At 39.4% G+C, this 25,825-nt stretch overlaps 1 protein-coding gene across 2 annotated transcripts in view; it reads left to right on the forward strand.

Annotated features, from left to right (window-relative positions):
- Positions 1-25,825, forward strand: part of MAN2A1 (mannosidase alpha class 2A member 1) — a 110,605-nt gene that overhangs the window by 1,508 nt on the left and 83,272 nt on the right. For both annotated transcript variants that reach the window (XM_082301999.1, XM_082302000.1), the window contains exons 2-3: positions 10,427-10,687; positions 20,795-20,939. In XM_082301999.1, the coding sequence (XP_082158125.1) occupies positions 10,427-10,687; positions 20,795-20,939 (406 nt within the window). The remainder of the gene's footprint in view (positions 1-10,426; positions 10,688-20,794; positions 20,940-25,825) is intronic.

The raw sequence follows: 25,825 nt of genomic DNA on the forward strand, positions 1-25,825 counted from the left end.
GTTTTCTATTTTTAGTGTTAGATTTTGGGTTGAAATAGTTGAGTGAACAAGGATGTGTTTTGTCTTCCATTATCAGTGTCTTGCAGTTGAAGTTCCTGTCCTACAGTGTAATCCCGGTTGGATGTGTAACATGGTTTTACCTCTTGTGAGCATGGGTTTGGTACTTAATCTGTTTTCAGGCCTGTTCCTTCTAGGTGGTGTAGTCAGCTAGAGACAAACGTTTCTCCTTTCATCCTCCTCCCTCCCCTTGGTCTTCTAGAACAGTCTGTCGCTATTTACTCTTTTTGCCTTTTATATGTCTAGATTTCTTTGAGGCTTCTGATTCTCACTGGAGAAACTTCTGCCTCTCACTTGTCCTTTCTTTGGGTGAAACAGTTACCTTTTCCTTTCTTAATGCTTTATCTTTTGAGATGAAATTAATATTATTTTGTCATTTCCTTTTGCTATGCCTATGATAGAAATGTTTCACTTTGTTACAGCTGTGAAACCTCTGACACCTAGCAAATGCTTTCAGAGTTTTTTAACATCAGTTTCAAATAAATGCAAAAGATGAAGAGTGGAATAGAAGTCTCCAGAAATATGTGAGAGAAACACTTTAATACTACTATCTCAGCTGACAAAAAGTTGTTTGTGTTCGTGCAGTGTTGCCAGAGCTCAAAGTACTGTAAATGAAACTAGCCACAGATGTAAAACCTTCAGGCTGTTTTTGTTTGTAAAAAACTATGGCAGCAGACAGTAGATTTAATAATGCATTCTCTTTTTTTGATTACAAAGGCCAGGATTTTTTAGCTTAGAAAAGGGAATTGAGACTTTTTTTTCCCCTTCAGATGTTACTGATTTGATTCACTTCATACCTCTGTTTTGGCAACGTGCTTTGCTGTTCCTCTGTGCAGCTCTGGTTAGCAGCACACGTCACCTTTCATGTCCCGGAAGTTGCACATTGATTAGTTTGTTCTTTCTGACCTACGTGGCTTACAGTTAGCTCAGAGAAGAGAAGTGGGTACTTCTTGAAGCAGTCCCCTGTTTAGCTTATAAGCATTTGCTATTTAGGTATTCTGTCTGAACTCGAGATGGGATTTTTCAGGTGGTAGTGCCTGTTGATCTGCATTCACCTAGTGTCATGATACCTAGTGCCAGTAGTAAAATAAGTTATTAGAACTGCTGCTCCATTTTCATTTCTACATTTTTTCCAAAGCAAGATGCCTTCTCTTTGCATGGTCTCAAGGTAGCTTGCATCAGACTCAGTCTTCTCTTAGGCTTCTCAGTGTAGGCCAGTGTAATCAAGGGCTGCCCTTACAGAACTTGCTCACTAGTTTGAGAGTTCAGGCCACCAACAGAAACGTCCTGCAGAAAAATTTTTGGGCAAGATCTCCCAAGATGGATGAATATCCATAGACAGATATCTTTATGTGCTTTTAAACCAAATATTTAAATGCTGTGGTACAAATATTTATTCACTGTGGTACTAAACAGAACTCATGGTCAGGCTTGGGACACAGCAGTGACTTTGTGTCTTTTTTGGTGTTTGTGTTGCAAAAGCTGGCATCAATAGTCAGTTTCACTGTGAGTGTTTGCCACACTTATCCATGCTAGGGTTACATGTTGCAACATTGTGCAGAGATAAGCTCAAGGTGCAGGGAGAGCCTTAGGTGCATTTTTTAGGTTATTGTTGTACCAGTTGTCAGTACAGATCATTGTGTAAGATTCTTCTAGTAGAATATAGTGGGGAAAGGGTTGAGTATGTTGGTTTTGTTAGCAATAATACAATATTCTCTCAGAAATCATGTGTGACTGCAGAGTGGAGAAAGGTTCAAAGTGGTGCTTAGTCCTATGACATTGCCTGTGTAGCAAGTGTCATGTACGAGTGATGTGTGGGCTAAATTGATAACTACTGAGTGAAAGCTACATTCAAATCAAGTCTGAGAAGACATCCATAAGCAGCTTATCTTGAAAAACTTGTGTTATTGTCTACAGATGAATACCACATCCTGATAAACCCCTATCAATCTATTCTGGATTGTGGACTCATATAGAAGAATAAAAATAGTTAGCCTAATGGCTTTCTCAACTAACTTTACCTTCACTTATAACAGATCCATAAAATCTGTTCATTTACAGAAGGTTGTGGAGTGTTTATTTGGTTTCTAGGGTTTCACCTAAGCATGCATGGCACATATTAAAAGTCCAATTAAAAAAAAAAAAAAAAGTGGAGAGTTTGTTTGTAATTGTATCTTGCACTAGAAATATATGCCCTTTATGTAGTCTTACATTGAAAGATAATTCTTAGTGAATTTTATGGCTAAGCAAGGGGAAATGACATCACATTGAACCATACTCTGTCACTACCTGGCAGGTAATGCTTTGAACTTGAGCTTTTTCCTCTAACCACTTTTTCACATGGCTTGGTTTAGCTTTTATGGGACAATATCTCTGCACTGTGTGAAAGGTTGTTTCTGAAAATACAGTTGTGGAAGTCAAGCCTGCTCTGATTCTGTGGATAAATGGACCAGCTCCAAGAGATACTTTATTTTGGTTTTGTTATTTTCTTTAAACTTTATTAAAAGGCAAAGCAGAAACAAACAGCAACGTCATTGCTTACCATTTTACTTTTCCTGAATGACTGTTATTTGAATAAGATCTCTCTGTGTTTTCTTCCCCACCTCCCTCTTTGACCACCATTATTTGAAGCATACTCTCATCTCATGTCTGTTAACTGCTTTTATGAACTCACTGATTGCACTGAATCAAAGGGAGGTGATCAAGTACAGTTCCTCTATAAGTAGCTGACTTGATTTTTTTTGGTTTCTTTTTTGGTTCCTGTGTCCTTCCAGCAAATCATTAAGTGTCCTGGCAGTTAGTACTGCAAAAGCTTGTTGTTGTATTCATGCTTACACAATGCATCAGATGCTCCAGGATAAATATCACAAGCGGTGATTGTTCCTGTATGGAGTGTTATTTCATCTGAGTTTGCCAATTTGACAGTAGTTCCACCTGGCCAAAATAGGAATCACAGTTGGGTGGAGCAGTAGTGGCAGGAAATTAGGACCAAATACATGGCAGAAACACCAGAGTTCTCTGATCTGTGTGTTGAACAAAGGCACCCTATGAACTTTATTCTGGGGTTCTGCAGAGGTATCACTTCCCCTACTGTAAGGAAGCTCTGCCTTCAGTCAGCCCTGAGTCTCCACTGGGCTCATGCTTGATAGGTACCATGCTCCATAGATACACTATAAATACCTTTTCCAGCTGAAGTTTTGCTATATACCTTTCCACAGTGAAGTAGCTGAAATCAATGGCTCACATGGAGTATAAAACCGCGTTTTGATGCTCCATGTTCTTAGTAACTGGTGTGTTTTCATGAGCTCATTTGGGAGCTTTATGACCTTTGTTATATAACAAGGAACCGGACTTCTCTTTGTAGAAGTATTGGAGGCAGCATAGTCAGGTATTTAGGAAATGTTTGTCACTCTAAAATGTGAATAGTGATAGTTAAGGTTGTGCATCATTTCAAAGTACTCTTTTTTTGACCTCTGAGCACTGAAAAACTGGGCACAGTGACTTTTACTAGCATTCTTAGGAGTTTTACATCAGAGGAGATCAAGTGTTGAGTGAAGAAATCCACAGAAGCAATCCATTTTTCTGGATTTGAAACATGTTGACTTATTTAAAAACAAACAAACAAATTCCTATTAACACTTAGTAAGTTCACAGTCTAAAATATCATGGAAATGATCTTGAGTACAAATAATGAAAATTTAAGATTATTTCTGCTGAGCTTCTAGTACTTTGCAGAGGAGGAGCAGCTGTCTTTGTGAACATAATTACAGGTCAGTACCAATTCTTTATTTTCCTAGTGTTCACAGAGTGTATTTGTTTTTGTTGCTTGCACATTTTGTGTAAAGTTCTGTCTAAGCAGCAGTCAAGCAGAAGCTATTAGCCTTCTTCAATTACAGTCTTTAAATCTGGTGCGAAATGTTGAGCAAAATATATTCTACAAAACAGTAACTCTAATTGAGCACATCCTTCTGCTACCAAGAGTCATTGCCTAACTTAACTGTATCAACTAAATGAAGAGAGGTTTTCTAGTTCTTACTTGAGCTTTTCTTTGTCTGATACATTATTTTAAGTTTTGACTTGTTTGAATGAAAATAACCATTATTAAAGTTCTTACTCTTAGTGGCAGATAAGCCATGCTTCACTTTTGTACTGCTAGACATTTAAATAAAGATTCAGCATAGGGTAGGGAGGAGGATCAAAAAGGAGATGAACACAAAATGGATCAGTCACAGTAGCAGTGGACATTTTTCAGTTTAATTGACTTAGAAATCTGGAAATATTCAGTTTATTCTCCTTGCCTTCAGGTCAGTGATGGTGGTGTCAAAACTAGTCCCTGACAGCATGCCTTATATTTGTCTCTGTAAATGGCATGAAACATAAGTCTACTGTAATAGTACATTAAACATTCTTGTTATTGCTGCCTCTGGTGATAAAGCAAAATGTGGAAGTCCATCAGCTTCTTAAAATCTATTTGTTGTTGCATCTTTGGATTAGAACTTTCTGATTCTTTTAAGAGAACAGACTTTTGTAGTTATTTAATTCAGAAGAATTCCAGTGTCTCTGTAAAGTCAGCTTTTTTAGAATAGTATTTTAAAGGTAGGAAATTACTAACAAGGTTACTTATGTTCTTTTCATTGTCGCAAATATGCATAAGCCCTCTGTATGGATCAGTAAAGCCTTTAAACCTTGATTTGTCCTTTTAACTGAAACATTGTATGCTTGTTTTTTGTTCTGTATCCTCCCTTGCAAAGAGAATGCATGCTGAAACATGTGATCAAATATTAAGCTTTGATGGTACACTGGGTTGCATTTTTGACTTTTAACTGCTTTTTTTTTTCTGTGCAGGAGGTGACCATTTAATTGTGTATTTGGTATGTTCTGTTCACTGCTCTGATAGAGAACAGAGAATGCATCCTGGTCTTACCATCTTGATAAGCTGGCATCTCATCAGAGTTTATATCAAGAATTTGAAAAAGATAGCATGTGATTTCTAGAGATGTACCTGGATATAATCACTGGCAAGACCAGTGCAGAAAACTGTTATGATGACTGCTGTTCAGTGCAGCCAGAAAATGAGACTTCGAGTCCAGTTTCCTCACTGCTTACTGTAGTGAATGTGGATAGGCAGTGACCTTGCCACATCCTTCGGAGAGCTACGTCCATTGTGGTGTTCGCTTTCTTCACCGCAGATCTTTGGTACACCAGAGCCTCTAATGCAGGACACTGACAGCTCCTTTGTGGTCTCCTGTTGTTTCATGTGGGTGAGAAAGGGAATGGGCTCTGGCTTGTTTCAAACCAAGCACTCGGTGGTTGCTGGCTGAGTCTGGATGCAAATAACCAAATTCCAGCTGATGTAACATCAGAAGTCTCTAATCTGGATTTTCCTCTGCCTGTCTGTTCCTATGAGAGAACCTCATCTGTGGGCCTGTCATACTCCCTCTTCAATTATTTGAGCTAGCTGTCTTTTTCCTGATGAAGTGATCGCTAGTGGCCTGTTGAAAGCCACTGCATTTAGAGAAGGAGTGTGTGTTCACTCAGGAAATGAAAGTTCCAACTAGCATATTTTCCACAATGTACAGTGTTTAGATAGGAGAAACTGAACACTCTCTACTTCCTCAGAATAAAACACGTTGCTCTCCCACTGTGTTACTGGGCTTCCCTCCTTGTGTTGGGTGTCACTGTGCTCCTTTCTGGAGAGTCCTTGCTACAGATCAGGCTGGTGTCAGAAGTGAACAGAGAAGGACAAGCAGAGGGCAGTGGGAAAGCATACTGCTCTGGAGTATTTGGGGCATAAAAACTGCTGAAGGGTTCAGAGTGACTGAAGCATAAGGAACTGTTTATGTAGCTGATTCATGTGGTGATAGTGGCAGGTTTCTCAGGGCATCTAACAGGTGTGGACACTTGTTCCAAGTGGGAGGAGGGTGTGCGGGTCTGTGTTGCCTTCACATGAGAAAATTTTGTTGGTTAAGGCCAACCCTGTGTAAGCACAGGAGTGGTGAACAGGTGTGCTGCTCATGTGATGCCATTCTACCAGTGCAGATGTAGCTACTTTCAGTGGATTTGTTGGCACTTTATGCTTCTTGTAGAAGTGCTTCCTTTGCTGTGAAGTAACAGGAGGATTGACTTTCTTGCTTTTTAGTAAGATCTTTATTTACATACTTGTGAATATATAAAGACAGAGAGAAATGAAAAAAGGAATCTGACACCAAAGTTGTTGCAAACTTTTTAACTGGTTGCATAGACTACTTCTAGTTTTCCCAAAGTTAAAACAAGTATGTAGATTAACAGAGCATCCTTGAATGCTATTCTCTTGTGCTAAGATATACTTAGTGTATCTCCATTTTTCTGTGCAGTTAGACATTTCTCAAAGTCTTGGATGAAGGTTGCTTATTTTCTAAGAAGACTTGATGCTGTGAAGTCAGAGATAGCTCTGCTCACATGTTCAGCTAGTAAAGTTTTGTCGTTCAAGATCTACAAAGCCATGCAGAATGCAGCATTTCACATAGAATTGGTTACGGTTAAGTTGGTATATCTCTGCTCAGATTAAAAAAAGTTAAAAAAATCTCCCTGCTCACCCTTAAATGTGTGGAAAAATTGAAAACTTAATTTAAAACAAATACTGTTGGAGTATGGTTTTAGTAATGGAGAGGATCCCTGTGTTTTATCTTTTAATTAGACCTATTTAGTGTCCCCTGTAACATGCTTCTAATCTGTTTTTCTGGTCTGTGACTAGCAATTAATAAGATAAAACAGCTTGAGAGTAACTTCAGTTTGGTACTGTTTGGCCTTGACATTTGAAGTAAGTCAGTTGCCTTCCTTTAAAAATTTTGAAACTGAATTTATTTTCATGTGTTAAATTAATTGTTTTGAAGAGCTGCAGTGTTTTCCATATTCAGCTCATGTTTTAAAATCATTTTACTGTTGAACAGGCAGTATCTATTTAATAAGAAGAAAAGGTGAATGTGCAATGAAAATATACCTAGCTTTTGCATAATTTGTATCCATGTGAAATTTTTGTCTTGAGAATGGATTCCTGACGAATTATTTTCATGCTGAATGAAGACTGGGATCCATTTCTAGTCTGAGACACTGTTGTTTATCTTAAGTTTCATGGATCTGACATTTCACAACAAAAAGAAAATATTTTGATGATCTCAAAAATTTGATTTCCTGCAGTTTTAACTTGGTTATTGATTACATGTTGTTAACATATTCATGTTTTGCATTCAAGTTGATTTAGCACATGGCATGTGTAAAAGCATGGTGCATCTCACAGTCTCCACAAAAGAAAGGATTTTCTGTATTAATGTCCTCTGTTAGGTTCCACAATGGGAGGTCTTTGTAAGGATTTCTTTCTCCAAATGACAGAAGAATTACCTTCGAAGTTAAAGTAACATACTTTTACAGACTTCTGAAAACCAGTGTCCTAGGTAGGCTGGAACCTTGCAGCTTAAAAATTATTGCTGGTTGTACGTAGCAGCATATGAAGTCATCGGTATTTAAAGGTCATCTAGTAACATTGCAATTTGTATACAAGGAACTTGGTTTACAAAGAAAAATACTTTGTCACATAGTAAATGGTAAACTGGTAGAACTTGTTACAGATTTTTCAAGGTTTAAAGTATAATAAGTTAAATGAAAGGTATGTCTTAAAGATCTGAAATATGACATGACCTCCAAATTTGGAGGAAGTTTATATCTGTCTTCTAGAATCTGGCAGTATATGCCAGTGGAAGGATCATTCTAAACACTTATTTTATGAGGGTTTTTTTTTTTGTTTGTTTGTTTTCCACTGTGTGTGTTATTGTCCTGGAGAGCATATAATTAGCTAGACGATATATACCAGGTTGGTGGTGTATTCTGTGACCAGGCAGTTGGCAGGCTATTGCTAAGCAATATAAAACTGCTTTTGGTAAGAAGACGTAAAATACTTCTACAACATACATGAATGAGAATATAAATTTTAAACAGTTGTCTGGTTTTATAATTGTAGAGACAGTGTCCATAGTGGTGGGATAGGTGTGAACAGTGCTTTAACTGCTTGCACACGTGGTAACTTTGAAGTGTAGTCAGGCAGGGAATGCAGTGAGGCAGGGAATGATTTATATGGATGGCAGCTGTATTGTAACTTCCTAGGAATCTGAAGATCAGAGCTTCTGTTGAGCAGCCTGTAAAGCCTCTATCAAGTATTGTTTTATATATGTTATTTTTAGATTGAGGAGCACAATAGGCTATGAGACGCTGTGTAGAGAAACCTTTCCTACTTTCAAAGCATCACAGATATTGCAAGGGAAAACACTAATTTTGTATAGAACTGTACGCACAGTATCTTTAATGTAGCATTTTAAAGATTTTAGTCTGTCTGTTTCTTTTGTGCCACCAGGGGGCATGGGACTACAGTCTGTTTATTTTTTTTTCTTTCCAGTATCCCATCATCTGCATATTGATTTCTTCTTGTTTTCAGTTCCTCAATTTTAGAAGTTTCTAGCATTTATCATTAAACTGTTGGGATTCTAGGATGTTGGTCCTACATCTCAATTAGCTTAATCTGGTTCTGTTGTCAAAATATGTATTTGTCCTTTTGGGAAGCAGCAATAGCTGTCTGCCTGTGTTGCATTTTAGAACCTGTTACTGTTTTCAGGATGTATCAATCTAAGAAACGGAAACAAACGACAAGCAGTGGATCAGCACTTCACGCAGCCCATAAAATGCGGAGACAAACCAATAGATTTAAAGAAGTACTAAAACATATCGTCTGCAAAATTACAAAGAACTTTCATAAAGGTAGACTTATAGTAATGACAGTTTAGAATCCAAAAAACTGATAGGTAGCTCTTGGTAAGGGTTTGGTTTCTATTTGGTTTGGGTATTTTTTTATTCCTGCAGGCTTCTCAAAGTCAAGAGAATTTAAAAATTGTACGCATCAATTTAGAAAGGAGACCTAATCCTTTGCAAACTACAGTTGCTGAAAAGGAAAATGCAAATATTTCAAATGTATTACTGTCAAAAGGGAAAAAAGTGTCATGTATAGATGTTGTTTCTAATATTATACTGTAGTCCTAAGAAAATCAGGCAGTGGTGCTGGGAAAAAGTCATTAAAACCATAAGTCACAGAGTAGCTGTCTCCTGATTCAATGGTATTTGTGTTGAATGTAATAGTAAAATGCAGATGCCTGAAACTGCAGCAGGTTTGGCTATTATGGCAGCTGCTTGCAAAAATACCTAATCATACATTTTATATTTTGGAGTCTGAACTCAACTTTAATAGTAGGAAGTGACTGGTTTTTTTGTTCTCTTGTCACTTCTTGTTACATTGAAGTCATTTTGAGGAAACAAAGAAATTACTGTTATGAGGAAGTATCCCTAAGATCACATTAAATAATCTGGCCTTTTGTGAGTTTGTAAAAGCCAGCACATTCATGCCTGATAAAAACCATGCCTCAAATGATTTGGAAGGAGTGGCTAGTACATGAGAGGGCAGTAGCATTTTGAGGTGCCCTTTGAGGAGGGCTGGGGTCCCTCCTGCATTCCAACAATACAGTGATTAGATGCTATGAAATTGCTTTGTGGGATCTGTCTCTTCCTTCCCAGTTGCTCTGGGAGATGAGTCTACTTTTTTCAATTCACATTGATGTTCTGCAGCCTTCCTCTTGTGGAGCTCTCTAGAATATCTACAAATCCTGTTGTTTGGCAGTTGGAGATGACCTTTTGACTGAAAATGCCATTAGCTTGATCTCTCTTTTTCAGGATTTTCTTGATGGTTGTAATGGTGCAATTATATAGATTATTCCTATGATCAGGCTGTTAAAGGATCTTTTACCCCCGTGCAGTGCTTTTGTTAATTTGTCTCCGACTTCCACTGAAAATCAGAAAAAGTGGTATTTATTGAGCTATTTTAAATGTATGGGAAAAACCTGAAATGTTTACAATATCCTCTTAATCCCATCACGATGTGACTGACTTGTAAAAAATCGCTTTGATGTTCTGATAAATGAGAAAATCAGATTTTTGCAAATCTATGGAAGATGTGAAAAAAGTTGAATTAGAGATAATTGCTGCTTGATACTGTGTGACTTTAAAGTGTATCTTCCTATCATTGATTAAATCTTGTGCTGTGAATTCAAGTTCATAGAGGAAAAATGTCTCTTGCTATTTTCTCTTGTACTGGAAAGAGGAAGTTCTGTGTGTTGGGTCAATACCTTATTAGTTTGTCTTTATGTAAAATATGAAATAAAGATATATTTGAATTTTCTGTGTGATCACATACTATTGTGAAACTGATTTTTTTGTTGTTGTTGGGCTTTTCGGGTCTATCCAGAATTTTTCTGAGAAGTAATTACACCTTACTTTTTTTTTTCCTCTCCCCTAGGGCCAGCTTTCAATATTGCAAGAAAAAATAGATCATCTAGAACGCCTGTTGGCAGAAAATAATGAGATTATTTCAAACATACGCGATTCTGTGATCAATCTGAGTGAATCAGTAAAGGATGGTCAAAAAAATCCAGAAGCTATAAACTTCAGTCAAGGGTCTGTTTCTGAGCTGTTCCCTTCTGCTTCAGTTTTGCTCACAGTTGATTCTGAGGATTGTTTGTTTGCTTCAAAAAGTGGAAGTCGCAGTTCAGATGTACAGGTAAGCCGTATGTTTTTCTCTCTTATTGTGCTGGAGTCCTAGCTGTCACTTTGTATTAATTCTGAACATGTCAAGTTGCTGCTAAAAGCTTGGTACTAAGACATAATAGAATTGTTGAAATGATTGCTGTGTTTAATAGATGTTGTGAGAGTGTTCCTTTATACCTTTTTTAAAAGTTCTCTGGAAATTGAATAATGATTATGAAGAGCCAACATTTGGCTTAAAGAAACAAAAGCTTAAAAGTTTTTTCAAAAATCTAAACAAAATATAGTGATTATTGTCCCATCAATTCTTTGGAAATAATTTGAGAGTCTCTTTGAGTTTCCCCAAACTGTTCTAAAACTGATGAAAAATAAACTGCGAATAGTGGATAGTCTTGGTTTAAATATATTTTACTTTTAGGGACATATGTGTAGATGAGGTTTGATGGGGAGGTAAAGAATGTTCAAGAATTAGTAATTTAAAAAATATCTTGGGTCCTGTGTTCCCTTTTGAATGTCATTTCTGTATTTCAGCATTCCTGTGCCTCCAGTTCTTTTAGGTGCTTTGATCAGAAAGGAGGAACATATACCATGTTGACTGGTTGGCATGAACTGGGGAGGTTGAAGTTTTGAAGTTTTTAAAGTCAAACACTTCAAATTGAATTTATTTTGCTTTCTGGTGATGCTTGTGAGTTCATGGACTCTTATATATTCAGTTTTAATGGAGTGATTCAGGAGCACTGAGAATACTCTGTGAAGTTTGTGATCTGTACTGTTTTTGTGAGTCTTGTGGGAGTACTATAAATATTCATAGTACTCTAAAGCAAAGATTAAATTTTGAAGTCCAGCTTTGTCGTTTTAGAATTTAAAGTATTTCTATTACCGGAGAAAGACAGCGGACTTCAGAAGAATAAGTACACATATTAGAACAATTGCAACCTCTGATGTATCGTGCTTAATGCCTTTAAACTCTTCAGGGATAGGCACCACCTCAATGTCTTTTATAGAGAAAGTAGACTTGTTAAAGGCAGTATCTGAACATCTCTTCATGTTTCTCATATGCCTTAAGACTTCTGTGCAGGGAAGTGAAACATCTGGACCTGTGGTTACAGGCTTTCAAGTTAGTGGATTATTAACAAGTTATTTGTTGTACAATCTGTTACCATGTTAGGTGATGCACTTTTTAATGTGCATTAAAAATAAGTTCCAGTAAATTAATTTTGAGATAAAATATGTTGTCTTAAATTCTTGGGCATGTTAACCTGTTACGAATGGAAGGTAAAATGTATTTTCTAAAACTGCTCTTTGTTTTTTCTTCACACTTGCAGAATGTCAGAACATACATCTCCTATCACCCAATGCACCTACTACCTACCTAATGGGAGGCTGTTGTAACTAAATTGGTTTTGGATAATTCTCTTTACTTTTAAGTAGATTTGCATGTTCATAAGAAGCAAACATACTGTTCCCCTACTCACATTTTCCTTTCTTCCTTGCACAGGGAGGGAGGGCTTTAATGTTCTCCATGCCATTGCCTTAGTACCCTCTGCTCAGCAGGTTATTCACCATCATCATTAAGTCACTTTAACATTGCTTCTGTATACAGTTAGTTTCCAATCCTGTGAGTCTGAGCTGCATTTCAGTTATGGAATCTAAGACCTTGACTTCAGCAGAATTCCTCTAGCACCACATTACGAGCTGATCTAAATCACTGTATTTCAGTACAGTTTTACTATTTAATACTTTACCAACCCTGATGTATTCTGCGTGCTCAGTTAATTTATTTGAGACATTTTCAGTCATAATTTTGAGCACTTTTTGAAAGAAATAAACATGTTAATTGCTGCTGTTTGTAAACATTAAGTTAAACCCACAGATTTTTACGTTACTTTTCCCATGTTTGTCCTTGGGTGGCTTGAGAGCCTACAAAGTAGTAAGAGCTAATATAGGTGAGATTAAGTATTTGAATAAAAAATAACTTTACAGAGTGAAGGTAAGAGTCTTCACTGAATAAATCATGGAAATTTATTATAGTCTCCCATAATGGAGAAACCATTGTAAAAATGCATTCAGATATGGATTTAAAGACTTTGTGATGGTTCAGTGAGAAATATTGCTGGATTTGGTACTCAAAGACATGTGTTTACATAAAACAGAAAAAGCAAGTTGCTAACAATATGAGACCAAAAGATTCTCAGATGGGACAGCTGAAGAATATTTTTTCATGGACTAATTATAAATCAAGAAATTGTTTACTTGCTACTATACTGTTTATAAGTAGGTAGAAAACTGTAATAGAGCTGGACAGAGAAAATAAGGCTGACTTGAGAGTGCTATAATTTAAGTCAAGTAAAAGACTAATGTGTACTTTTTTCCAAAAGATAAATAATAGACAGGTAATAAACCCACAGAAATGAAGACAACTGGATTAAATATGGATATGACCTGATACTTTTTCAGTTTAGGATTTCAGGAAGTATCTGGCATTTGTGCTCAGAGAAGATGGAATTCTCAATAACCATCATGCTGAGCTGGAAGGTCTTTTAAATAATACACTGAGGTGTCTCCTGTCTTGTCCATTTCAACTACTGAAGCATCTAAGATTAGGCTTAGTAATGTTACTCTTTTTGAAAATGAGACATGAATCACTCTTTAAAAAGATGGCTTGAAGAGGCACAATCTATGCTTTTATTTCTACTGAGCAGTAGTTTAGTATTCGCTGTTAGGATGTTGTGATGTTTTCATGAGATTTACATAATTTCAGCAGTTTGACTCCTTCAGTATAGAGGAAGAATAAAACCATGTAGAAAAAACACAGCTGATAACCTTTCTGATATTTTAATGAAAAGCTTGTAGCAACATGGCTGTCTTCTGAAGCAGCCATAATGAAGAGAGGCAGCGTCCTTTTTGAATTTCTATCTGTCTACTGTTTTTACAGAGTCCTTTCTTATCGTATCAGTATGTTATACTCAGACATGAAACTGAAATACATCCATGAAATTATATCCATGAAAGAATTCTTTAACTTCTTTTTCTTTTTACTAACTAGGGGCTTGGAACTTATTCATCACTTGCAGTTATGTAACTTGTTTGAGTGATGATGCAATTTGTAATTAATCCTTTACACAATTCCTATTGAGGATGGTGGTGTATGAAAGATAAAAAAGATTTAACTTCTGTTTTTTGGATGTCTTTTCATAAGTGTAAGGTTTTCAGCCTGGTCTGGCTTTTGTTTATTACAAGGGAAGGTTTTAGGGTTTTTTTTCTTTGGCTTTTTTTTAACTGCTTCTGATTAATGTTTGAATCACAAAATGGCTGAATGGTTGAGGTTGGCAGGGACCTCTGGATGTCATCTGGTCCAACCACCTGCTCAAGCAGGGCCACAAAGAGTCAGGTGTCCAGGATCATGTCCAGGTGACTTTTCAGTATCTCCAAGGGTGGTGATTGCACTGCCTCCCTGGGCAACCTGTGCCAGTGCTCAGTCACCCTCACAGGGAAAAAGCTTTTCATGATATTCAGGAGGAACCTTCAGTGTGTACCCATTGCCTCTGATCCTGTCTCTGGGCAACACTGGAAAGAGAGTGGCTCGACCATCTCTGCACTCTCTCTGCCTTTATTTTCCTGGGTGCTCCTTCTTCCCGTTCTTGAAGATAGGAGTGATGTTGCTTTCCTCCAGTCTTTGGGCACTTCTCCTAATCACCATGATCATTCAAAGGTTCTTAAGGGTGACCTTACAGTGACAACAGCCAGAACTCATGGGTGCGTCCCATCAGGTCCCATGGACTTAGACATGTCCAATTAGTTCAAGTATTCCCTGAGCTGGCCCTGTTTCAAGAAGGACATCTTCCTCAGTCCAGTTCTCTCCCCTCCTTTATGAGACCTGGGATCCCTGAAGGCTGATCTTGCTTGTAAGGATTGGGGCAAAGACGGCGTTCAGTACCTCAGCCTTTCCCATGTCCTGTGTCACCAGGTCCCCTCTCTCATTCAGCAGTAGATCCTGGCCTTCCTTTTGTCACTTGTCTGCTTAAAGAAGCCCTTCTCGATGCCTTTGACATTCCTGGCTGGATTCAATCCCACCATTTGTCCTTTAGCTTTCCTAACTTTATCACTGGGTGCTCGGACAATGTTTCTGTATTCCTCCCTGTATTAGATTTGCTTGACTGGGATTTGCTGGGGGTGGGGGCTATAGGCATGGGGGCTATACCTCCTCTTCGAGACACTGCTGGAAGTTTCCCCCATGTCTGACAGCCAGTGCCAGGTGGTTCCGAGATGGATCCACCTCTGGCCAAAGCTGGGGCAATCACATGGTAGTAACACCACTGGGATAACAGATTTAAGACAAGGGAAAACAAAGATACTGTATAGAAGTAATTGTGGCCAGAAAAGAGATGAGTGAAAATATGTGAGAGGAACAGCTCTGCAGACACCTGGGTCAGTGGAGAAGGAGGAGCAGGAGGTGCTCCAGGTGCCAGAGCTGAGATTCCCTTGCAGCCCATGGTGCAGCCCACGGTGAAGCTCCTGTGTCCCCACAGCCCATGGAGATCCATGGGGAAGCAGAGATCCACCTGCAGCGCATGCAGGATCCCAGCTGGAGCAGGAGGATGCCCAAAAAAGGCTGTGATGCCATGGGAAGCCCATGCTGGAACAGGCTCCTGGCAGGACCTGAGGCCCTGTGGAGAGAGGAGCCCACACTGGAGCAGATTTCCTGGAAGGACTTGTGACTCTGTGGGGAACCCGAGCTGGGGCAGGCTGTTCCTGAAGCACTGCCTGTGGAAAGGCACCCTTGTTAGAGCAGTTCATGAAGTTCATGGGAAGGACTTCCATTGGAGCAGTCAATGGGGAACTGTCTCCTGTGGGAGGAGTTCCACACTGCAGCAGGGGAAGGACTCCTCCCTGCCAAGGAAGTGGACAGAGAAAAAACATGTGATGAACTGACCATAATAACCCTTCTTCCCCATCTCCTTGCACCGCTGAGGCAAGAAGGTAGAGGACTGAGAATAAAGTTAATCCTGGGAAGCAGGGAAGGGTGGGGGAAAGGTGTTTTTAAGATTTGTTTTACTTCTCATTATTGTACTCTGATTTTGATTAGTAATAAATTCAGCTAATTTCCCTAAGTCAAGTCTGGTTTGCCCATGATGGTAATCAGTAAGCGATTTCTCCTTCCCCTAATCATGACTTGTGAGCCTTTAATTATATTTTCTTTCCCCTGCCCACTTTTAGAGGAGACTGACAGAGTGGCATTAGTGAGTACCTCATACCCAGCTAGGGTCAATCCACCCCACTCTTCCATTTCCTGTCTCTGCCTTCATCCTCTGTAGGCTTCTTTTTCGTGTCTGAATTTTGCCAGGAGCTCCTTGTTCATCTGTGTAGGCCTCCTGGCATTTCTTCCTGAATTCCTACTTGTTGGGATGGACTTCCTCCACTTGGAGGAGGTGATCCTTATTACCAGAGGAGGTATTAACCAGTTTTCTTGGGCCCCTATTCCATCCCAGGGCCTTATGCTGTGGGATCTTGACAGCAAAGCATCCAGAGCCTGTGCTTCTGAAGTCCAGGGTTGTGGTTTTGTATTTTGTCCCCCTCCCTCTTCTCAGGGTCCTGAACTCTACAGTCTTATGGTCACTGCAGCCAATGCTGCCATTGAGCTTCACAGCCCCAATGAGATGAGGGCACTCATGACAAGCAAGAGGTCCAGCAGAGCACCTCTCCTCACTGCCTTCTTGGTCCCTTGGATTAGGAATATGCCACTGCCATGCTCCGGGAACCTTCTGGATGACTTATGCCTGGCTGTATTGTCCCTTGTGCACAACAGAGGGTCATTGAAGCTCCCCATGAGGACCAGGCGCTGCAAATGTCTGTGGAGAGCCTCCTCTACTTGTTATCCCTGATCAGAGAACCTGTTTGCAGACATCCACTACACTGTCACCCATACTGGTCTGCTTCTTAGTCCTTGTCCATAAGTTCTCTGTTGGCTTCTCATCCACAGAATCCAGGAAAATCAAGTGCAATCATTAATGTGGCTGTGCTGTGTTCATCACTAAACCATGTCCCTAAGCTCCATATCCACATGTTTTTCTGTACACTTCCACATTCCAGGGGTGGTGATTCCACCCTTTCTGTGGGCAGCCTGTGCCAGTGCTCGACCACTCCTTCCATGATGAATTTTTTCCTAATATCCAATCTAAACATCCCATGTCACAGCTTGAGGCTGTTTCCTCTTGTCCTGCTGCTGTTACCTGGGAAGAGAACCAGACCCACACCTGGCTGCACCCTCCTGTCAAGGAGCTGTAGAGAGCAATAAGGTCCCCCCAGAGCCTCCTTTTCTCCAGGCTAAACACCCCCAGTTTCCTCAGGTGCTCCTCATCATACTCGTGCTCCAGACCCTTTCCCAAATCCGTTCCCTTCTCCAGACACACTCCAGCACCTCAATGTCCTTCTTGCAGTGAGGGGCCCAAAACTGGATGCAGGATTTGAGGTGCCTCACCAGTGCTCAGTACAGAGGGACAATCACTTCCCTGGTTCTGCTGGCCACATTGTCTCTGATACAGGCCAGGAAGCTGTCAGAGAGGCACCCCAACATGCTAATTTCCCAGGAAGGATTTTGGGGATTTCTTTGTGATTGTGCCTTGTAGGTTCTTCCTTGCTTATCAAAAAATGTTGGAGGTGACCCAATTTTATTGATTTATTATATTACATATTTTTTAAACCCTTCCATGTCACATCATTCCTGCCCACTACTCCCTTACAGGGCTGCTGTTGACTCTCTCTGTCCCTTTTTATTCTCAGCCACAAGTTGTCCTTAACAGGTCAGCCATCTCCCTGGCAAAGGTACCTCTGATGCCATTAGTTGGATCTCATCTCTCCCAAGCAGACACAGATATGAAAACAGGGTCAGAGAACTCCAAACACCAACTCCGAAGCTATTTATTGATCTATACTATCAGTGTCCTCCTCTCACACTCTTACCCCCCTCACTGGTGGATAGAAGAGGACACCACCTGTGACCTCAATTACCTGCAGAATTCTGCAGTCAGTTTTGATGCAGTCTGGGTTGCCTCTGAGAGTTTCACTGATACCCACATGGAAGGACAACAAGGGATAGTAGCCATTAAGTTGGACAAGCTTCAACAGTTCCTCTACGATATGCATGATTCAGGCCTTTGCAAGGCAGTGAATGTCTCTAGAAGATGGGTCATGTAATCGAAGCAGTTATATCAGACAACTGTTGATAAGGATTTCAAGACCTATTTCCTGAATTGCAGTTTCTGTCTCTTGAGCTCATAGTCGTATCAGCGTGGTTTGAAATAGCTGTGAAGTTGTAGATGTCGGGGAAAAAAATTATGAATGTTATGTTTAGTACTGTAAAAATTAGTATCTTTCAGACTGCAGAAAGTTGCTGTTAAATGCTGACTCCATCCATAAGAAAAACTCACAGGAATGTGTGGAATTCCATGAATTACTACTTTTTAATCAAATAATGTTTTCATGGTTGAAATGTCCAAAGAGTTTATCAGTATTAAGGCCATTCATTGTTCACTGGCAAGTTTACAAAGTATGCACTTACATTTTCTTCAGAACATTGCATTGCAGAGAAAAAATACAGTTCTTCAAACTCAGATTTTAGAAAATACCATATTTAGAAAATATGCAATAATAAAAGATTATCTATATTATCTATTATATAATATATATTATTTATTCTTTATCTAATATATAAATTAGCCCAATAGCATATTTAGAAAATATGCTATTAGGCTAACAAACTTCAGCAAGACCTTTATTTGGGCCCTTCAAGCTGACAGTACAGAATGCACAGATCTTCAAGTATTGCACCTTTGTTTTCCTCTAATCAATATTGTCCAAAGATTGAGGCAATCCCAGGGGAGCAGTGATGTGACAGGATCATCTCATACACGCCATAGATGTTTGGTGTACATGGAATCTCTCACATGTTGTAGTTATCCAGTGCACATTGCAGGCCCAGCTGAGGCTCTGCTGGATGTAGGATTACTGGGTTTTATTCCCTTCTTACCTTACTTAGTTCCCTTTATATCTTAAGCTAAAGGCCTGTGGTGGATTGACCTTTTCTGGCTGTCAGATTCCAACCCCTCCAAGGTTAACCCACTCCTCTTCCTTTAGGCACCCAAATCTGGGTCTTGAGGATTAAGAGATGGGGAGTGTTGATGGCCAAAACTTGGACTGAACATTTCCAGAGTGAAGTAACTGTGGGGATTCTTTTGTTGTTCTTATGAGGTGAAAGGACAAGGAGTGGAGATCTACCTTGTATGTGGGTGTGTGTAAAAATTTCCGCTTTCTCAGTGTCTTAGTGTGGGAAAAGTTTTTTGTAAATGTAAGTGAATTTTGTGAAGATTATGTGATGAATATGTATTTTATTGACTGTTCTTAAGTGTTTAACAGAGGTGAGGGTGGAATGCTCTGGCAGATGTCTAGGTGTAGGCAGTGAGGGGCTCCAGTATCTGTGAGGAGAGGCCAGTCCTGCCCTGTGCCAGACACAGCTCCAAACCCACCACAGGATACAGCCTCCACCAGCAAAGAGTGGTAGTACTTCTGGCAGAATTGGTTTTAGGAAGGTAAAATGCTGCCTGTCAGTGTGGTATAAGGCTAAAAAAGGGGGAGAAACAGTCCTGTGAACACCATGGTCCTTGACGGAGGAAGCAGAGAAGGTATTCTAGTCACTAGAGCAGGTGGGGAAAACCACAGTGGAGCAAGTTTTTCCCTGAAACTGGTGGAGGACCTCATGCCAGAGCAGGTATATATTTTCAGGAGGAACTGGAGCCCATGGTAGATCCACACTAGAGGAGTTCCTGAAGTGCTGTGGCTTGTGGAAGGGTCCCCATGCTGGGGCAGGCAAAAAATTGGAGAAGCAGAGAATGACAGAGAGGAAACATTATGGACTGATCTCTCACTATTCAACTCTGTTTTAATTGGCCACAGATTAATTTAATGTTCCCAAAGTCAGGTCTTTTTTTTTCTGTGATGGAAATTGTTTTTATCTTCACCCATAATATTTTATATTTCTCCCCCTGTTCTGTTGATGGGGAAAAATGAGAGATCAGCTGGGTGGATGCGAAAGTCAACAATTGCAAGGCCTTAATTTCTTTAGTCAGATATTTGTTTCGGATGTCTGTAGTTTTTTTTAGGTTTTCCTAGCAGGACAGAAAGCATCTTACCACTGGGAAGTTTTAACTCTTGTGGTGTTCAAGTAGCAAATGACTGCTATAGTGGTCCTTTTTTTGTGTAGATGAATTGGGTTTTGTAGAAAGTTTGTCAAGTATACAATTGTATTCTAACATGTGTTTGGAATTGATTAAAGTTTAGTTATTAAACTAGGGTGTCAGGAATTGGCTTGTCTGATGTCAACTCCTGTTCGTATCTTGTTTTCTTTCTTAAAAACAAACCAGAGCATTACCAAAAAAAGTTCCTTGAATCTCCTCTTAATAGCCTCTCTTTGAAGCTGTAGGGTGTTCCCTAAGTTTCATAGGAGCTTGTTACAGTAATTCTATAGTTGCTTTATTTATCTGTATCCTTTTTATTTGCATTGAGAAGTTAAATATGTCCTTCCTTGTACAATTAGTGTACCGGGCAACAGGAAATGTACAAGAAGCTTTGTTATAGCAGTTGGCTACAGTTATCAACATTTTTTCTTGATAGCTTCTTTCAGTTCCTTTTTGTGAGTTTGCCATTTGCCTTGATATCTCTCATGCTGTCATTCCTTCTTGCTCAGTTTATTTTCTTCATTTCCTGCATTCTGCTGTTTAGTGTACTGTGCAATTCTGTATAATCCTCTTCATACCCTCCTGCCCAATGCCATTGTGAGCTGCTGCAATTTTTTTGACTTAAGGCTTAAATCCTGCTGTTTATCTAATCAATGTCAGTTTCCTCAGAACAGAGCTGGCCAAATGCTCTTCTTCCTGCCAGCTGTGTCTTGGGTGTCCTAGTGTGATTTGAAACTTGCTCTCATTTGTCAGTTTTCTATTCATTTGGCTCGTCATCTCTCCCTCTGTAATGAACGAGCTGATCCATTTGAGGTGAAAACAGCTTTGTTTTTTAATAACAGAACTGTTTCTGTGAATTCATGTTTTATATTCCTTTAAATTTTCTTTTTTAGATGCTGGATGTCTATGATATTCTTCCTTTCGATAATCCAGATGGTGGCGTTTGGAAACAAGGATTTGATATCACATACAATGAAAATGAATGGGACAGCGAACCACTTCAAGTTTTTGTTGTGCCTCACTCACATAATGATCCAGGTAATATTTTAACTGTATTGATTTGAGGATCTAAAGGCTTTTGGATTAAGAAATGCATTGCCATTTCTGTTAAGATTTGGGTTTTTTTGAACTATACCAGTTAATATGTTAGATTTAAGTCTAGCAAGGCAGTTAAACAGATGTATAATTCAAGTGCCCTTGACTTCCAATGACAACTGTTATGATCCAAGTTGTATGTCTACTGAATTTATTAACTGGAGCAGAACTTCAGTGTTGAAATTGGAAAGTAACATGAATTTCTGGTAACCCATTCAGTTTATTCATTGATGCATTAAATACCATCAATTCTTGTTTTGATTTTTTTGACTGTCATAGATATTTAACCCTTAGCCTGTGCTAAAGAGATGTGTTTTTAGAAGATGTGACAATGGCAAATCTGAAGTTTTTGGAACTTTCTTCACTGTTTTGTGCACACCCCCAACCAATAGCAGGATAATGAAAAGTCTAGATTTAAATAGAAATCTAGGTATACCCATGTTATTTCATTTCCACCCAAGTGGGTACACCCAACTGTAATAAACAAAATGGAGAAGTGTTCCTTAATTTTGGAATGACTTTTTGGTAAAATTTACCAAAAAGCAGTGAATTATACTGCTACACTGTAGTCCTGGTACATGTATACTGAGAGGCTGGTAGCACTGGCTGTTGTTGTAAAAAGCCACAATTCCAGTGATATTGAATTTTACTACTGTATATCTCTCTAAAATTTAATTTGTTATTTGAAGTACTGTGGCTCTGAGTGAAGGTATGGTAGTTTGAACATAAATGGCTTTTATTTGCACGTATCTAGCAATATCAAAGAAAATGCACACTGGAATGTGGAATTATATTGTCCAGTTATGACAGCTAAATTAGTACAGATATGGTAAAAATATTCAGAGCAAATAATCACAGTGTAAACTTATATCTGCCTATCTACAGAAGGCCTATAAGAAAATCAAGTCCCATCATTAATCTAGCACCACTGTGTTCACCACCAAACCATGTCCCTAAGCCTCATATCCACCTGCTTTTATGAACACTTGCACTTTTCTGGGCAGCCCAATCCAATGTTCAAGCACTCTTTCATGGAAGACATTTTTCCTAATATCCCATCTAAACCTGTCCTGGCACAGCTTGAAGCAGTTTCCTCTTGTACTGAAACCTGTTGCATGGGTGAAGAGCCCAATCCCCACCTGGCTACAACCTCCTCCTGTAGTGATAATGTGCCCCCGAGTCTCTTTTTCTCCAGGCTAAAGGCACCCAGAGTCCTCATCAGGTTTGTGCTCCAGACCCTTCTCCAACTTTGTTCCCTTCTCTGGACATGCTCCAGCCCCTCAATGACCTTCCTGAACTGAGGGGCCCAGAACTGGACACAGCACTCGAGCTGTGGCCTCACCAGTGCCCAGCACAGGGGGACGGTCACTGCCCTGCTCCTGCTGCCCCACTATTGCTGACACAGGCCAGGATGCCCTTGGCCACCTGGGCACAGCTGGCTTGTGTTCAGCTGCTGTTGACCAACACCCCCAGGTTTCTACTGGGAAGCTCTCCAGGCACTCTGTCCCCAGCCTGCAGCACTGTATGGGGTTGTCATGACCCAAGGGCAGGACCCGACATTTTACCTTGTTGAACCTCATTCAATTGGCCTTGGTCCATATCCAAAGGAAAAAAATGCAACCGAAACCAGCCATCCTCCCAAGCCCTCCAAAGAAGTTTGCGAGTAACTGAAGTTACTAGACCTCTAAGACAGACAAAGTGTAAATACTACTCAATAACCAGAGGTAGCTTCACCAGTATCTTTTTCTGTTTGACTTCCTGTGTTATCAATCATGGAATTTCCTTTACTTTTTCAGTCAGAATTTCCTCTTTACCTAGGAAGTATGTTAACCATGTGTTTATTTTTAAATTTTACATATGAAAGATGCCTCTTGGTATACCTGAGAGCTCCATTTAAGGAAGTTTAATCTGATTCTATTTTGCCCTTTCAAGCAGTGCTCTGGCCCTCTTCCAAACATAGGGATATAGGCCATAGTGAGCATAGATTCAGAAATGGATTTTTACAAGCATTTATTACATTTGTCTTGCAGGGAGTCATGAATTAAATCTTTAAATCTATAGTAAGGTACTTGTTCTTTCATCTCTGAGACAAGTCCTCGCTGTGACTGTGCCTTGAATGACTGGGCTTGAAAAAGTCTGAAGTTACAAGAGCTGTCTCCCATCATTCTGCTGCAGCATTTTTCCTGAATATGTTGTTTGCAAGGGCTTGCCTGAAGTCTTAATGCTATTGTCATTCACCTTTGAGAGCTGGTGTTCTTGATGGTGTCTGGTTTTTGTTTCTAAATCTTCATTCTTAGTATGTAAGTCCTTCATGCCTTTACAATAAAATGGTATCTGTCTTTCACCAACAGCAACTAAAATGATGAAATCTGTATCTCCTCTTGCATACAATCTAAATATCTCTCAGCTTGTTCAAGCTTCTCAGATGATATTCAGTAGACTTAAACTGAGATAGCACCCTGGTAAAAGTAAACTGTTCCTTCACCAAAGGTGATTGTGTGAGACTGGTTACTGTTTGCTTTTGCAAAGAGTGTTACAGAAATCTCGTGACTTGGTACTGCTTTTTAAGGACATTTCTGTGGAATTTTCTGCAGTAGGAAATTGCATATTAACAAGCACTTGAAAGAAGGAAAATATATCTGTAACATCTGAAATCTATTGTATAACTAATGGTTACATTGTTCCTTTCCCACAGAGGACTAAAAGCATTGTGCAAAGGAAATGCCTTCTCAGAAAAAAGCTTAAGTCATCATGACTGTACAGTGTAACAATGTATGTGAAAAATATTTACCAAGAAATGGGATCAGTAAAGGTATAACTATATTAGCTGCAGAAGCTTTAAATTCTGATTAGATTTTATGTTTTCTCATCTGAGGCTACTTTCTCTTTAACTTTCATATAACCAGTTATGCTACTGAGGGTACGTACTTCAAAGGCAAAGAAATGGCCTTTAAACAACCTTGTCTAGGGGGTGGCATCCCTGCCCATGGTGTGGGGATAGGAACTGGATGGTCCTTTCCAATCCAAGCCATTCTGTGAATCTATGAAACACAATCCGTATGGAAGGTGATGGGTTTAGGTTCCACCTTCTGTTTTGGAGGGATGACTGAATGTGCTGGTGCTCTGAAACACTTTGTGATGCTAAATCTGGGTTAACTGCTTCTGCATGAATTTAACCATGACCTGCAAATTCGGGGGTTTTGTGCTTCTCCCTGCAGTAGTTAATGTGTTTACCCATTTTGGGAAACAAGGGTTGAGAGTGGGCCCCCTTCAGACTTTGGATCAGTGGTGGCACAATTGTCTTTCATTGCTGGCAGTTGATAAAAATTTGAGCAAGTCAGTAGCATGTCTGATTTTGGGAGGACTCACCCAGTAGAGATTAATCTTAAGCCATGGAGAGAAGTTCAGTTGTTGTGTGAAATTGTAGCCATCACAGATAGGTAGCAGTTCTGTCAGGAGCAGATTAGGGAGCAAGCACATACTCTGTGCTGGCAGAGCCCATATGTTGGCTCTCACCTTCTTCAACTGCAGTTTCTTGTGGCTGCCTGAAGTGGAGGAGGCAGCTGAAATGCAGAGGGGAGAACTCTGCCTGGGGACTGTGAGATTGTCGAACAGCACAGCTGGACTTGAAAGATGAGGTTCAGATCTGACCTGAGAGGTGCAAAGACACCTCTAGCATCTATTGCTCTGTGATGATTTTGGTAATGACTTCCTATTAAATTATTTACGAATTGAGACCTGTGAGCTTTCTAAATATATGTGTATACCAGATCAGAGTATTTAATTGCTGAATGTGGTGGTTACAAACCTAGTATGAGCAGCACCTTAGTGGAATGGAAAGTGACTAAAGTAGATTTTTCTCTTGCCTCTCCACCCACGTGAAAGTGTATGGGCAGATAGGTCAGGACTAAACTCTACTTTTTAACATTTCATTAATTACCTATAACATTGGTAACTTTGCCTCGCTACCATTCACATTAACCACCTTTTATTATTTAAGACAGTCTCCATTTCTCAGGAGGAAACCTATATAGACCTATGAAGGTAGCTCAGTGTTAAAATATAAGAAAACCATAAAAGTTTGGTGCTGTTAATCCACCATGGAGTTTCATGTATATTTTCTGTTGACAGGGTCTGGATATGTTTTTCAGGTGACTTCTTAGTTTTCCTGACACATTTGGAACACAGATTGCTTAGACTTTGTCTGACCCACCAAAATACTAGAAATGGGCAATTCACAAGTTTTTCTTGACATGCCTGAATGAGGGAAATTAGAGTTTTATTCCTGGCTTGTTTCTCAATATTTCTGTGTTTGCAGAGTAGGTGCAGTTCCTTTGAAAATTGACAGGACTGTTACAGAAAGGACACTTTTGACTGCTCATCAGTAGAAATTTCCTTTCCATTTTAGCTATGATGGCAGCAGATTTGATATGTACAAAAGCAAAAGTAGCTCTTGTATAGGACTTAAAATGTAAGAAGTCTAATTATAATTTTGGTGGTACCTCACTGATCATGGCAGATTTTACTTTGTGAAATGGAATCACTCAAGTTTTTAGTTATGCTTATGAAATTAAGCCTGATAAATAAAATTATTCTTGTGTTACTTGAGCAGAGATATTTTACAAGTTAAGGTATGCTGTTGGAAAATTAAATACATTGTTATACCTCTTTAATTTTGGTGTATCTGCTTCTACCTAAATTATTTTATTTTGGTACATATTTTGCAGGAACAAGAAGCTCATCTATTTAATTTCTTTGGAATCAGAATGAATGCTTTAACACAGGGATGTTTCAGGGGACTTTCTGTCTTTCTCTGATTTGACTATGTG

This window comes from Coloeus monedula, assembly GCF_965178545.1.
Source record: "Coloeus monedula genome assembly, chromosome: Z".
Classification (NCBI taxonomy): Eukaryota; Metazoa; Chordata; class Aves; order Passeriformes; family Corvidae; genus Coloeus; species Coloeus monedula.